This window comes from Anser cygnoides, chromosome 17 (genome assembly GCF_040182565.1).
Source record: "Anser cygnoides isolate HZ-2024a breed goose chromosome 17, Taihu_goose_T2T_genome, whole genome shotgun sequence".
In the NCBI taxonomy this organism is placed as follows: Eukaryota; Metazoa; Chordata; class Aves; order Anseriformes; family Anatidae; genus Anser; species Anser cygnoides.
The window spans coordinates 5,266,034-5,282,657 of record NC_089889.1 but is presented as its reverse complement, the minus strand read 5'-3'; the positions used below and the strand labels follow the sequence as shown (position 1 = coordinate 5,282,657).

The window sequence follows — 16,624 nt, the reverse complement described above, 5'->3', positions numbered from 1 at the left end:
GGACTAAAGGACACAGCTGTGTGACAAAATAGACATGTCAGTCTCTTTAAAGGCCTGTCTCTGTGTGGAATGGAATAAGCACTTCGATTTACAGAAAATGGTGGATAGAGACAAGAGGTCAGAAGGATGAAACATGCTATGAGTTAGAATTTTATGAAGTTGAGATTTGGCATCCTGAGAAGAATAAGAAACCTCTTTTTGAAGGATCTCTTTTTTTCTAATGGAGGTATGGGGCACTGAGCAGCTGAAGAGAGATCATTCTTGTGTATGTGAATGAAACTTATTTTTTCCAGCACAGTCTAAGAAAAGGAGAATGCTCAACAAAAAGAGAAATGTTGCAAGCTGCAGGAAAATGAAGGAGCAGAGCAGTTTAACAAATTGCCACACAGGTGGGAATGAGAGGAGATACAGATCTCAGGATGGGGAAAAGGAGAAGCAAACAAGATGGACTGTATACAGTGGTTTAAAAACTGTATTTGACATGGTTTGGGGAAATAAGGAACAACAAATGTAAATGGTTAATTTATCTTAAAAACCATGAGTGAAGATGATTGGCATTCATTCTATATCAATGCAAGGAGAAAGTGCTTCAACAGCTTTTCATTGGGTTTGGGTATTATCCTGCAAACAAATATTTTTCTGACCCATTTGCAAATGTTGATAGTTCATACATCACTTGACACCAACAAAATTATGAAGGGCTTTCATAAAATAATATACAATTGCTGTTTTACAGAGAAAAAAGAGATATTACTCTCCTTTCTAAGATAGGCTAAATGCACAAACATAAGTGATTCCAGTACAAATATTACCTAGGAGCTTGACAGCTAATATGGTAATGAAAGTTACCATCTTCACTTGAAAGAGATCTCATGGCCTACTGGGATAGAATAACAGCAAAACTGGGGGTAACAAGTGGCAGCAAAACAGGAGGGGTATGTTTCAGGGAAGAAATAGCATTCTACTCTGTGAGTCTAACTCTGAAATAAAATAAAGTCCTTATCCACGTGAACAGTAACTGATATCACTGGAACCACTGTGCTCAAAATAATGCCTTCCTCTATATAACGCAATTATAGCATATTTTTAATTGATCTCAAATTCCAAACAAACAGTTAGAATGTACGATGCTTTGAGATCACAGAGGAGACTTCTTACAAGGATGTATGATGAAACTAATTGGGTCTGGTATGAATAATGTATCTGAATTCCAAGCCAAATATAGTGAGCATGTTGAGGGAAACACCAGACAGAATGTATCACAATTAATACCAGGAGAGACATCAGTGTGCGAGTTCAACATGGTTGTATATCCTTAAAGTTCTGAAGAAGCATATGGAAGGCAATGGGCTGCTTGCAAGGAATACATGTACAACTAATTTTATAATTAGCTTTACATCTCAGCCTCCACTACCCTGAAAGTACCCCATTTCCAAGGGTTATCTCAAGAAGAGAGACTGCTTCCCCAGCAAAATAAATTCCAGAAGCTAACAAAGAAATCTTGCTGTAGAACCACTGGAAACACTGAATATTCTAGAAAAAAAAAAAAAACCTGCAAGAATTTTTTCCATTAAAAAAACAAAACAACAACAAAAAAATAACAGAGAGAACTCACCTTCCTTAAACACCACAAAATAGGACACATTAATCACACATTCCACAAACTGGATAAATATGATACATTTTGTACTTTGCAAAATTATCAAATAGACTGCTCCTGTAAATTTTATTTAATCTTGAATTGGATAAAAACAATAAGGATTTAGTTAATAATCGTTATCTAGGAAATTCTGTTTTACGGAATAATAGTTGATCTTTTTAATGCTTTCTTCCCTAACTGCCATTGTGGTTAATTAGTTAATTGATTGTAAAAGGAATGAACTCTTGCAAAATAGGTCCATGACTAGTTTGAAAATTAAATATGGGATTTCTGTACATGATGATATATATGACCAGAGCAGGAAATGACTAAAAAAGGTCTTCTAAATAAATAATAAAATATGCTGACATACCAAACCAATTGAAAACACAACACAATGTCTCTTAGATCATACTTATGATGAGGAGAACTACACACTGCAGGTGATATTTGCTGGTCCAATTCTACTCTCTTGAAGTTGTAGAGAATCCCATCAGAGAAATGTAGGATATGTTTCCTCCTCATACAAACCAACTTTACCTTCTGTTAACCAAAAGCCCAAAGTATTAGTCCATGAAAATTTTCACCCATGAAAAATAAGCCTTCCCTTTTCATAATCAAAACTATTGACTACAAATTTTTTTTTTTTTTAACAAAATGTTAAAGTCAGTCTTTAGACAAGTTAAAAAAAGTAAGAGGAGAAGAAAGTCTATGTGTAACATTTTCAAATAGAGGCTTTAAAAGCAACTACCATAGACTTCCTCCAGTATTTTATATTTAGGGGAACCACGTAAGAAAAAGGAATGAACTAAAGCATAAAGGAATCTGCGTCTGAAAGTCATCTTCCACAACATATACAAATATGTAGCAGCAAAGCCACAATGCAAAAAAAAAAAAAAAAAGAAGAAAATTTGCAGCATTTATATATGCAGTATTCTGTGTTCCCCCTCTCCCTGCTCCTACGTATCTTCACAGAAAATCTATTTTAAAAATATTGCTTAATTTTAGTCATTAATTACTTTCTGACCAAGTAGTATCTTTGACTTAATATTGCTTTATAAGAACACTTACTGCTAGATAATACATTACCTAAAACTTCGGGCTTATACTTCTCTTTTGGTCAGCTACTGGTTGTCTAATGTGAGTTCATATTTCAGGTAGTGCTTGGAAAGAAACGTGACACTGAAGTGCAACAAGTTGAGGAGAACTGAGCCCCATTCAGAGGGCAGGCTCTAAAGCGACACAGGCTAGACAAACATTCAGCAAGGCTGACACCTAGTAAAAGTTTAGTGAACTGCAAAACGTATGTGAGACAACAGCAAAGCTTCCAGAAAGGCAATCTAACACCTAGAGTTTAAGTAGAATCTGAGATAAACTGCTCAGCATAAAAGCTAAGTTTCCAGAGAGACACCAGCATGTAATGGAAAGTGAACCTAAATTTTGGAAGGCAAAGAAAACTAGTCTAAGGCTTTGTTGTTTTGTTACCTGGGGATCTGAAAATAGCAGTCCTGTATCCTTATGTTTTATTATTGCTGCATTCCCAGGAATGTTCCTTGCCAGCACTGGAGTATCTAAATCCATTGCCTAGAGGAATATGAAGAAAGGAAACAACTGTTTATTAGGATATAGGGATTCTGAGACATTAATGACGACAACATTGAGATGAAAAGCAGAAGCAATTATTCCAACCTTTCTTTCTCTTCAAACTTTTAGTTGAAAAATGCCATTTCTAAGGTGAACTCATATATGGACCTTCACTGAAATATTTTCTTTACATTTTTATCAGTCTTGTAACTTTGAAAATATTTTCAGAAGCAATAATCAATCCAGAAAGTCAATGGATAGCTGTTTCATCCTTTATTCTTTTATTCCTCAAAGTATGCAGTTTGTTTCCCATTGGAAGTTCTTGACATATGGCAGGCTTTAAGAAGATAAAATTAAAGGTTGTCACTCTAACTCCTACCATTATTGTGCACGGATGAGATTATAGCACAAAAAGCCAACTTTCCCCAACATAGAATATCTGTTCTCTTGCTCCATTAAAACACGGTTTTTCACAGATTTTCTACATGTGCAGAACTGGAGAGAAGTGGGCAGCACCAATGACAGCAAAGGTCACAGTGGCTCCTTCTCCTCAATTCTGACTCGTATTCATTATATAAGGCTCTGGAAGGAATTTTGCTTTTGATAGTGTCTGTCACTATAGCCAGCCTTGGACTTTGAGTGTTCAGGGAATATAGGGAAGCATGCAGTGACATAGTTTCTGTCTGTGAAGAATATATACCTAGGAGGGTAGAGAAAAGGTTATGCTTTCAGAACATTACACTTTCAAAACATATTATCTACAAAGCTATTAGCATGGGATTCCTCAGGGACCAAGGAATACATCTGAAGAAGTAGAACTTGATTCTACATAAACTGTGGGCTGGTTGTTTGATTTATTTATTCATTTATGTATTATATATATATGTATGTATGTTTATGTGAGCATATACATTTTTCAAACAAAAAAGAAAGGAAGCATGGGGGTCTCAACATGGTAGTATGAGGTAGCTGATAGCACTTCAGGCTGCCTGCAGGATGAGGAGCAGAGATGCACAAAATCTGTTCAAAGCCAGTAAACCATTTGCAAGAGACCTAAGGCCAGGCAACTTTAAAAAATATGGCCTAGATTTTGAAGTACCTACTATGCAAACCCTGGCCACTCAGCTCTGTTACTCATGCATATCCTGATTTAAAATTTTAATTGCTATTGATGAATTTGGAAGTCTTGAGATGCATTGACTGTAAACCTAGAAAAACTCAGATTGTACAATTATCACAGTGTCAAAACAGAAAGCTATTCTCTCCCCCAAATCTTCAGTCCATTTCATACTGATTCCCTGTCACTTCTGAGTGAATGCTTTTTTAATTACTGTCATTAATTGCTCCTGGATGGGGAGCAATTTTCCTTCAGTCTATGAAGCAAGAAAATAAAACTCCAAGGAAAAAAACAAGAGAACATTTAATTCGCTTTGCTTTTTTATTGTTTGGACAAAACTGGAGACAAAAATACCCTGACTGGTCATGTATAGACCCAATTATGTTTTGAACAGTGAAGGAATGCTGTGACTAATCAACATGTGTTAATAGCTTAAAATTTCCATGAGAAACACTGTGTAAATCACAACTGCAGGTGAATTTACTCTGGACATTGAAATTCTACAGTCCTTCTGGCACAAACATCTGCTTTGCAGCAGTTAGCTCTAAAAATAATAACCCTTAATGACATAACCTGTTCTACACTTCGTATCAGAAACTACTCGGTCAGCTGGAGGAAATTCAGACCAATAGGTTAACGAAGTGAACACAAACCAGACTAAATAAATGAAAAGTATAAAAACTACAGACCAGATTTCTGAATTTTACTATATAAAGTTGTTGAGTTTTTCTATTAAAAATAATTATAAGTTTTTCTATTAAAAATAATAATAATTTGGTGAGAAGTTATATAGTTTTTAGTCATCCATGGATTACTGTCATTTCCTCTGACTTTACTGTTAAACAAAACAAATCTATTTTCCAAAGACAGATTAAAAAAAATGATGACAGTATCTACTTATCGGTACAGCAAAGTTCATAGCACATCAAAGTTCACCCAGAAAATGAGATACCAGTGCTCCACTCAGCCTGACAGGTTTTGAATCTGCAGGTCGAGGAAGTTGCTTTTGGCTTTAATTACCCAACTGTAGGCCTTACACGGGATTACCATTGGTATCAACTTCTCAAGGAGATAATTTCTGATTCAGCAGACTTTCAGCCCTTCCCATTGACAGGCTTAAATGCCCTTGCATTCAATGTGCTGGCTGTCGCTGATCTCGCTCAAACATGTTCATTGAACAGGGAATGAAAATATTTTACTTGAACTTCTGAACTGAAAACCAAGAGCTTCATAGTGGTTTTGAAGCGTGTTAGCACTATTTGTCACCTGCCTAAGGCCTTCTCCTCACCTCTCTGTATCTCTTCCTTGAAAAAACAAAACTGTAAGAGTTTTTCTGGCTTGGCCACTTTCCAAACAAGCAATTGTCCATTCAAGAGAAAGAGCACCATTAAATAAAAAGAGAAAGAAAGAATGAAGGAAGAAAACACATAACACAATACAACCACCCCAGGTGTGACAACTTATCTCCACAATAGTTATCCGCAAAGCACAGAGGAGTTTGGATTTGAGTGTATCAGCCACAGTGAATAGCAGATGCTGTGCCAACTGGCTGCCCATTGATAGTGATTGTCAAATGCGAGTACAAGTGCCCCGTGGCAGTTCTGTCCTAGACTGTACGTCCTGCTGCGGTTTTACAGGCTGGCACAGTACCACTGTACTACATTGTAGACTAGACTATAGTGCACATTATTTATTTATTGATTTATTTATTTAGTCATCGCAAGACATGTTACTCCTGTTTCTGAAAGCTTCGTAGTTGACGGCTCGCTGAAGCTGGTCGCTAAGTTTATATTTAATTTTCGATAATTTCTGGACTTTAAAGGAAAATATATTTGTTCTGTCTCATAGACTTGGAGGGCAGTAACTGCTACACTGGAAAACTTTAAGGTCCCAAAACACATAGGTACCAATGAATTATAGCTACTGAAAGACAGAACAGATGGCCCAATACATACGATGAGGGGCTGGCTTTATACCAGCCAGCCTTAAAACAAATGGACTGTGCTGTAAATAATTACGGCATGAAGTGGCTTAGAATTTAATTTAGATACTTAGTCTATTTTTAAGCAGTAAAAAGGATCATTTGCATTGTTGAAAATATGTATAATTTACTGACCTAGGTTCCACAAATAATAGAATAAAGTAACATTTTAGTCCATTGGCCATCTGTTTGGCTACATTATCCTGAATACAAACGCATTTTAATGCTATGTCAGAAGGGTGCTGGGTGAAAATTCTAGCTTTGGAGTCAAGTTATACAACAAACATTTCTAACCCGTAGTGTGGGGCTTATAGAGTAAATACAGTTTTTATGTACTCTTTTGTCTTTTGGATTGCCCCTTCTTTTCATCCTCCTATACTATGCATCTTTTTTGTGGCCCCTCTTCAAATTTACTACACCACAACATACCTTTTTTGTTTTTGAAGTTTGCTATGGCTTATCTTCCAAACTACAAGGCCTGTACCTCAAATGTTGTTTAAGACTGGACTTTGCCCTGCAGCAGAATAGAGAGTGGCCATCTTCCTCTCCTGTGATAGATTTTTTAAAATTGGCTTTTTATGTGTATGTGTGAAGGCACAGCAATCAAATAATTTTTAGAACAGTAGGAAAACATGTGAGAGCACAAAAAAGTATTCCGGTGAAGGGTGCTGAACGCAAAATCTTTTGCTTTTCAACTATATAGAGAATATGCAAAATTTTCAAGCACTAGTGCCTGTTTCACCAGCACCTGCACAGGAATGTGCATAACTCCCGAGGTACTGATCTGAGGTGTATTTCAAATGCTCACTGTAATGCTTTTTTTCTCTTCTTCAAATGCCAGACAGATCAGTTACGGCAAAATCTCTGAGATAACAGTACTAGATGACAAAGTAATTAGCTATGGTTTCTAGGTCTTTCATACCTTAAAGCAGGTTTGAAATAGATATGATTATATATTTACCTGATTTATCTATTTTTCTCATACTAAAAGCAAGCTATGTATGTGCTCAGTGTTTACAGATTCATGACCTGGTTCAATTTTGAAATTCCAAGAGAATCAGAGTTGCATTTCCAAATGCAAGCAAGATGTTATTTCCAGCCTATGACCAAAAGGTTTTTACACATAGTTTTCTGCCTTATTAATCTAACAAGATCTTAGCAGATGGCCCTTCCTACTGTTGACCATCTCAGGCAGGGACTTAACTTTATTAGACTGATGCTTTCTCTGAGAGGGAGAGATATTTACAGTAGGACATTTCATAAGCAAGTCATCAAATTCTACTGTACAACTGTCTAGCAAACAGACATACAGTATCAAAATTCTTATCACTTTAGAAGAAGCATTCAAATGTCTGAGGACCTAAAAAGGGCATGCTTCAGATAGTTTCTTAAGAGATAACTGAAGACCTAATTCTGCTTTATGAGTTGATGGGAACAACTCTGACACTGTAATCTAGCCTAAACTTCCTCCTAATTTTACAGGGCTTAACCAATATTCAATGGCCCAGCAGACACATATTCATTCCTTATTGCAATATTTGAACAGCTCAGAATCAAAAATGGATTTTTATATCTGCCATGTGAAAAATTATCCATATTTTCTAAGTGGAAATGTGGATAAAGGACTGATCAACTGATCTGTCCAAGGTCACATACAAAAATCCTGACTCAACTGGGACCAGAGCTGTTGTCTCACACCACCTGTGCCATGCCTATTAGACTTTCCTTCCTATAATGCAAGATTGCAGTTTGTGCCTGCAATTGGTAATTCATTCACTTGTATCTGATATGCACCCAAACTAGCATGCTCAGGCTTCTGAAAGCATGCCAGCTCTTTTTATCACTGTTATATGACTTCCATGATAAACTTCAAGCTATGAGTTATCAGTTCAGAGATTAGGTTGCCCTTCCTCCACTATTCAACAAGGCTAATATAGGACAGAGGCTGGTGGAAAGAAGAGGATTATACCTGTTGTAGATTTATTTTTCTCCCTGTGAAGAAGATCTCCCTGCAGGAGAACTTAATTTCCAAACAAGAGTATGTAGCCTTTTTGCGGTTCTTTATAATAATTCTCACATAATTACATAGAGGGAGGTGTAGCAACATAAGAGCTAATACAAAAGGTAAGCAGCTACCAACAGCTACTATCTCACCCATCAACAGCCCCATTTTTCTGAACTCACTGTGGGACTGGGAGAGCAAAACTCTCAGGATGCTGAGAGCACCTCCACACAAGCACTACCACTGAGGGAGCAGATCAAGAGGCAGCACCACAGAAGAGCTAGATGTGTCTTACTAGAGATACTAGAGAAACTATAGAATTTCAGCAAGCTGCTCACATCCTAGTGTACCAGTGTAAAATGAAATGAGCAGTGTTAAAATGTGAACTGTGACAGCTCGAAAGCTCATATGTAGAGGAGAGCAAAAATCAATAATCCCTGAAGCAGGCTCAACATTACCTTCGAAGTAAACTGGAGTTATCATTTTGCTTTGAGTTACTACATATTTGTTAAGACACTGTATGTGCAAGATTGCTCCCTTCCCTGATAAAAGCTAAGGAAATTGCCTTTTAACTGCTCAAATCTGATGGGATTCCACAATATTTTTGCAGAAAATTATTCTATTTGTCTCATCAGTCCTGAGTTTTCATAACAACTTGTACCAGGCCAAGCACACTTGCACTTCTGTTGCCTTGTCTTTTAACAGTCTCTCTGTTTTGCCTTTTTTTTTTTTTTTTTTTTCATCTCTAACTCACTGACATTCTTAGGAAGTAAATCAGATTTATTTTTGGTCAACTGTTCTGTGAGTGCTCCTGAAGGGAACATGTAGCTGGTTGGGAGAAGGTGACAGGTACTTAACATTTACTTCTCTGGTTGTGTGTACTGTGTTAATACACTCCATTTCATCTCAACTACTGCCACACTGATAAATTTGGAAATGTCACAATCTGTAGTATTTTTTGTTTATATAGATAGCATTGGTGCTGTGAAGAAGCATCTGCTTTCACCTCTGTGATCTCTTCTCAGAAAGAAAATACAAATTTGCTATCTTACCATCACCTAATTTTCATAATTCTCATGATGCTCACTTAGTTCTTACTTATGAATAACTTTAAGATGTGTAGATGAAAAGCATGCTGGAAATTCAATGTGTGATTACTCATTACAAACAGCAAAATGTAATTAATTAACACAAATTGTATAATACTTTCTGTGATCTTCTGAGATCACCATTCAGCAGCCACAAAGAAAAAAGAAAAGTAGAAAGCATCCAACCAAAGAACTTCCACTTTACGTACATTTATTATGTTCCTGGAATGCATTTGATACTAAGCAGGGTCCTACTTTGACAGGTATGAAACCTGGTTATTAATTTTCAATACGGTTGGCACAAAAAATTAAGTGAGCATGTCATTCATTCATTAATCATTTCAGAATTAAATAACCAAATAAAGCTCTTAGATTGCTTTTTGAAAGGATGTAAAAATAAATGAAAGTCTATTCTAGCAACATTATAACAAAGTGGATGTTTTATCAAGAATAGTGACATCCCTAGTAAATCAGAATGATTGTCGTATCTCATGTCTGTATTGTTAATTTAACAGGACTGATAAAATTACATTCTGTCCTTAAAAAAATTAAATAGACAAACCATAAAAATCTGTCAGTTCAAGGGATAAAATCCTTAATTACTAACACTTGCAAAAAGAAATAGTTTAGTTTTGTCTTCACTAGCTTTGAAATATGGACATAAAATGTTTACACACATTTCCAGTGATAAAAGGCGATTTCAGATTCACTGTAACCTCACTGATAAACATTGCTAAGACGCAATTACCTCCAGGATTGCAGCAGACATCCCCTCTGAAATTGAGCTGTTCACCACAGCAAAGCACCTTTTCATAGCAGCATGAAGATCATCCTGTGGCATCTCCTGTAATAAATGTATTCCAGGTGCCCTAGAAATAAAATGCACACAAATAGGACATCTCCGAAGAACATACTCTCAGAATTCTTCCTAAAACCGAAGACAATGATGAAGGATGGTCAGACAAGTTCAGGCATGGTTCTGATGTTAACGATTGCTTTCCCATGGGCAAGCCACTTCCTGTGTTTTTGTTAGCTTTCTATAAATGCATATATTTCTATATATATTTCTATAAATTTATAAACGGGTACATCTTGCTACCTACCACTTCACTGTCTGTCCTTCTGGAGTTTTAGAATCAATCACTTAACACCAGGCTCTGTTAACCACCATCAGTCTCACAGATGAAGGAGCTGAATTCGATGGATATGGATGTATTTTCCCTGAAGAATTTACGTAGTAGAGGTGACTTTTGAGAAACATAGGGAAAGGGAGCACAACAGTCTGAATGGTCAGCTGCAGGAGATGCTGACTTTTCAGATGTTGGCTTTTTGGGATGGATCAAGGTTCTAAAACATATAATCTGCTTCTTCTTTTAGGATAAGCACTCTTCTCTTCTGAATGCTTACATTCTTCCTGTTGTTGTCTTCCTCAGTTTAAGCAAGGTCAATCAAATCAAGAGTGCAGAATGGAAAAACAGGGTAATGAGGTGTTCAGTCTCAGATGAAGTGGGTGGGATCTTTAGGATTTTTTTCAAAGAGCCAGCATCTCCTCCAGTTGATGAGTCCATTCCTGCCTCTTTATCCTCGACATGAGATCACAAAGCCAGACAGAAAAGCATTTGACCCTAAGACCCCCCCCATCAACTAGACTTTGTTAAAAATTGCTTTTCTGATCGTGCAGTAACATCCAGCTTCTGCAGAGATAAATAGCTATATTAAGGGAAGTATTAATGCATGATTACAGGAAACACGTTTCCCATAAATAACCGGATAAAAAAAAATTCTCTCCACAAAACAAGTACTTTATGCAGATTTTAACGAAGGCATATAGCTGATAGTATCATTCAGACATAATATGTTTGTACAGTTCTAGCCAGAAAATTCTAGGTTCTGCAGTCAAAAAAAGAAATCTCTCTGTTCTCTAAAATTTATACCTTCCAGTCAGGAAACTCATAAAGTAGGGACAGAAAAAAGCTACACATGGTTATCTTGTCTACCTACTCATTCACCCACCAACAGGATGCAACATCTTGCTGAAGTCAAGATGAAAGAAACAATGAAAAGACACAAAAAAGTAATAAATATGAATCATACATGATCCTAAGTCAGATGTGACTTAACATAAAACATGAAGAGATCTACTGGCTAATCTAAAATTTAAAATGTGTACAATAGCTGGCCTGAGAATATCACATGCCAAATAATCCGAATACATTTGTTAGTCATACAGGAGTTTGAATGTATGTCCATTTGTACATATAAAAAAGCATTTATGCACATGATGTTAAAAAGCTACCCAGCCAGCTGCTTTCATTTGGAGCAGATAAAAGGCTTAACATTAATTTCTTACCTCTTAACTTTTTCTTTAACTTCATTTGTAAAATGTGGATCAACCTAGAAAGGAATATACACACAGGTAAAAGGCACTACTGTAGCACTACATTGAAATCCCAAGAAAAGAAAAATAAATTTTAGCACATCCTTTAATAAAATGCATGAGTGTGCTGAGCTTCAAAATCATACCAAAGATCACTAACTTGGAGGAGTTACACTTGACTTTTCAGACAAACGCTCTCGTGAAGACTGACTCTTAGAATACCCAGCTAGGGGTGTGAGTGCACAGCACAGCAGAGTGAATTGACTACCCCACTCTCAATTTCAGTGACTAACCTGATGCAGTGGAGCTTTGGGCTGCTGTCAAAAGGGGAGGGTCTGTTTCTTCTCCCCTGACATCCCCCTCTGGCTGCAGGTTCTAATTAGAGCTAGATCTATTTAACATGAATGACTGCTTTCAGATGACTCTGCAAAGGCTAACATGATTCAAATGATGGATTTGACAACTTACTGTCTAAGTGAGGAGCACTGCACTGATGTGCCAAGCAATTGTCCCTTTATGTATGAGGTTACCAGTGTGAGGAAGGGAAGGAACTTTTCAGACTTTAGCTAACACAGAAAGCAATCTGCATGTAAATGGTGACAGGCAAATAGATGTTACACGCTGGCAGAAACACTTGCTTGAAAACTAATAAACACAAAATTTTAAAACCTAGCATAACATTGAAGACATGCTAGAGTTATTAAAATGCTGTCTAAGATGGGCAATTAACTCCAGCAGTTTTAGTTACAAAGCTTAACTATGACTGCTACTTTCATTTAACATGTTTAAAAGAAATAAACAGAACTTGGAAATCCTTAACTAGACATGAAGAACAGAAGTAGACTGCTTTTTATTAAGGCAGACTGGCTATATTGGATCAATTTATGATAGCTTGCACAGCACGCAGCAGTTGTAAGTCCTGGGAACAATATGGCTCATTTTTTTAATCATGTTCATATTTTTTTCATTTTTGTTTTGTTTTGCTTTTACACACTATAAGATAGAAAGCCCTAACAAAGCATTTTAGAAAACCCTCTTGGAAAAAAACTCAGAATTGATTTTATGATTGTGTACGCTGAACACAAGAATAATTATTTAATGAAAGCAGGACTTCATAAATCAAAAGATACAAGCAAATCACCACTGCACTAAGGAATGAATTCCTACTGCACGCAACAAATAAAAGGCTCGTGTAACTGCTTAGGAACGTATTTTTGGTAGCAGCTGGGGGAAAAAATGAGATGCCCCTTCCTGAAGCACTAACTAATCCAGATGACAGTATGCTACAGACCTGTACACTAAGCAACATTGTCAAGACACAGGTTCCTTGGATATTTTATATTGAACTTTGTGGCTGCCATTTCTGTAAAAACATCTTTTCAGCTTTCTCCCCAAAGTACTATTTTGAGTTCCTCTCATGAGGAACTATACCCTGTTTCCTTTAAAATCAATGGAGTACTTGCAAGTGATTTAACATGCAGTGGGATATGGTCTTTTGCTCTTCTACCTTTAGAAGGATAAGAAAAACTACAGCTTGTGACTCATAAAATTTGTAAGATATTAATTCCTATCCTATCTACTTCTCTGGAAGCCAAGAAATTGCCATCTGTCTCATGAACAGAACAATCCTTTAAGCAGCATTCTTCTATTGGTAGATATTCCAAGAAGTCTGCCCTGAATATAAGAATTCAGTTAAAATATTGCTTTCAGGATGGGTGTAGCAATGACTTAGAGAAGTGATCCCCCTGAGCTACATTTAGGAACTTGAGGGGGCACAGTTATCTAACCACAGGCTCAATATAACAGAAAATTGAATACAACATAAGCTGTTCAGTAAGTTGGAAATACATTTAAAAGATGTGAATGTTTCCAAAGCCAACTGACTGTGGCAGGATGCCTAGGAACTCAGCAGTCTCAGAAAAAGCTACCGAAAAGGCAAGACTATTACTTCTGCCCCAAATGTCTCCATAGTCCAGTTCTTCTATAGGTAGATGAGTGTTTGTTGTCATATTTTATTTTGTTACGTATCAACATACCAGGCAAATATGATCATCAGTTACCTACCATCTTCTGTTAAAAAACCCTCCATCCATTTTTAACAGAGGAAGAGCCTTCGGAGAACTGCACATCTGATCAGCTAACAAGACCAGATACCCTTTTAAGAAAGATCTGTGCTGCTGACTGGTAAAGAAATATCTGAGGCGTTTAACAGTGCCAAAAGTCACCAAATGCTGCCTAAAGATGAAGGTGCCTGTTAAGCACAGGGCCTATCATGACCAAAATCTTGCAGACCTTCTATAAATACACTATACTACATTGCTGTCATATGAAAATGAACTCAGAGTGAAGCAATGGCCCAGAAACATCTCCATTGTGATGCTGGGGCTGTTGTGGCCCTCTAGACATTGTAGAAAAAAACAAAAACAGGTCTTAGTACACTTAAAGTTCTGTCAGATTATCACCCAGAGCACTTGAGAGTCACAAGCTACATCTGCAAGCATATTCAGTATAGATAGGAAGAATTTGCTCAGTTGCTCTGGTTTGTGAGGCTTCAGCAGTATCACTGTGAAAGAAATCAGCTTTATTCACAGCAGCAGGTGAACCCACATTACAATTTTTATCTGATCGATTGTTGAGTAGGCTCAGCAAGACTGAGCTTCCCATAGAACTAAAAAACATAATTATTGTCTGCAATGCAACATAATCTGCCTGCAGCAAATGCACTAGAAATTTAAAATCCTAGCTAAAACACTAAATTCAGCCATTCAACATTATCTTTTCCATATACTAAATGCTTAAGGAAATTAAATGTCTTCTGACCTAACCTATAGCTCTACTGCTTCAGTTCAGGACAACTAACAACTAGCCAAAAATATAGTTTTAATTCAGCTGAAACAATTTGGCAGCTAGAATCTAAATTAACTTACTTTCATCCTTTAGTGATATTACAACACTATGGGAGAAATATTTTTTTAAACGTTTTATGGATGTTAGTCATTGATTCCTTTGCACTGCCACAGGTTTGACTCCTATGCACTGCCACAGGTTTATTTCTGGTAACTTACTGTGAGAAAGCAAAGCAAATTTAAAAAGATGACCAAAATGTCTAAAATCCTCACTGGAGGCAGGAAGCGCATCTTTTGATTCTAAAGCACAGCTTCATTACACCTGCTCTAGTCTTACCTTCCATATCAGTTCACTTTCAAATCATTTTGTGTATTAGTGTAAAAAAAAACGCAGATAAAAATGTAAAAACAGCTTTAAAAATAAAATATTATGTCTTTAAATCTGCAAAGAACAAAACAGAATGAGAAAACAGAAAAATATTTGCCCATTCAGATTTTATGCATTTTCTCATAAAATAGACTTCCTGCAAGTTTTCATGCTCCTGTGAAGATAAATCAGAGAGAAGACTGATAGAGAGACCCAAACACATTACCCAAATAAAACAATGAAGCTTTAGTACTGTTTTACCATAAGTAAGAATTTGTTTCACATGACACAGCTGCCTAGTCATACCCTTTCCACTGTTTAGATAAAGGCGATGGGTTGCCTTTTCTAGACCTCTGGCTAATTAGCTCTTGACTAACATGGTGCATGCTTCCCTCTTCAGTGAGGTTCAGTCTTGCCACTTCCTTAGAAATCATAATACTTGATTTAAAAATCATGGGGCTGGAGGAGAGAGGTTCAAGAGCTTCTCTTGCTTGTGAAAAGAGAGGCAATTAGAAAACGTAATTTTCAAATGCATCATACATGGTCTTTAAAAACAAAACAAAACAAACAAAAAAAACAGTATGTGTAAAACAGATTTTCAGCTGCTATAAACTATTGATAACAGTTTGCATTAAGAAAAAACTAAGTGACTAGAATTGGACTAACTCAGTGCATATCCTCGTAGAAAACCCTCCTAGCTGCTCTCACTTTTGTGACAAAAAGTGGAGCACATGCTGAGTGAGTTGGACTTTTAGCTGCTAGCAGAACTCTGAACTTTGGAAGTCAGAGCACTGGAAACACTTCCACTTCCACAGTTCAGATCTGTTGTGAAAAGCCTTTACAACTGCTAGATTTGCACCTTCTTATCTCTATGGAAGTCAGAAGTCCTCTGACGTAGATTCAGTTTGGAAAGAATTATTGCGGTATCTCACACATGAGCAAGTGGAAGTATTTAGGAACAAATGTGCAAATAAAATAGTACTAGTAATTTAACAACTTACTGCAGGTCCAATTATGCCCAGATGGACACTGGGATCCTTTCTGTGCCATTCTAGAACAGAAGAGCATCTTTTTATTAATCAAAATTACTCGTTTTAAATAGTATTTTAAAACACAAGAAATACTCTTCCTTCTCTAAAATCAATGTAAATAGCTTCATGAATAAAATAGAACTAGGCAAATATTGTATTACTACTTAAAGGACAGATTTCATGCTCTGCCCTCAGATTACTCCTCAGAATTCAAATGATTAGCATATCTAAAAGTTAGTATTTAGCATTTCTGCTTCATGAAATCTCTTATGATTCAAGGGTTATTTAACTAAGCTCAGATATTAATTTTGAATCATCTCACGAGAACAATGCTCTATTGAATGCAGTGACCCTAGCCACTAAGACAAAATGATTTGAAATTTTCCTCTAAAGTAAAGGCATATTTGGAAACAACTGCAACCACTGCAATTAATACTCAGTTATAATGTACACAGAGAAATCTGCCATTCTTCCATGATCAGAATAGAACCCTATCACTAAACCAATACTTGACATTAATAAACTACTTTTGTTACTGAACATTACTAGGCAGTGAAGGCTTATAAAAGTAAACAGAACAGCTGAGGCTAAA

General features: G+C 36.5%; 1 protein-coding gene across 2 annotated transcripts in view; it reads right to left on the bottom strand.

The window, feature by feature from the left end:
• The window catches only part of GLT1D1 (glycosyltransferase 1 domain containing 1), a 56,976-nt gene that overhangs the window by 6,245 nt on the left and 34,107 nt on the right, over positions 1–16,624 (bottom strand). For both annotated transcript variants that reach the window (XR_007159132.2, XM_048051139.2), the window contains exons 8-11: positions 16,003–16,052; positions 11,762–11,805; positions 10,160–10,280; positions 3,125–3,223 (exon numbers count right to left, since the gene is read on the bottom strand). Coding sequence is in view for 1 of the 2 variants with exons in the window: in XM_048051139.2 (XP_047907096.1) it covers positions 3,125–3,223; positions 10,160–10,280; positions 11,762–11,805; positions 16,003–16,052 (314 nt within the window). In the remaining variant the exon portion in view is untranslated. The remainder of the gene's footprint in view (positions 1–3,124; positions 3,224–10,159; positions 10,281–11,761; positions 11,806–16,002; positions 16,053–16,624) is intronic.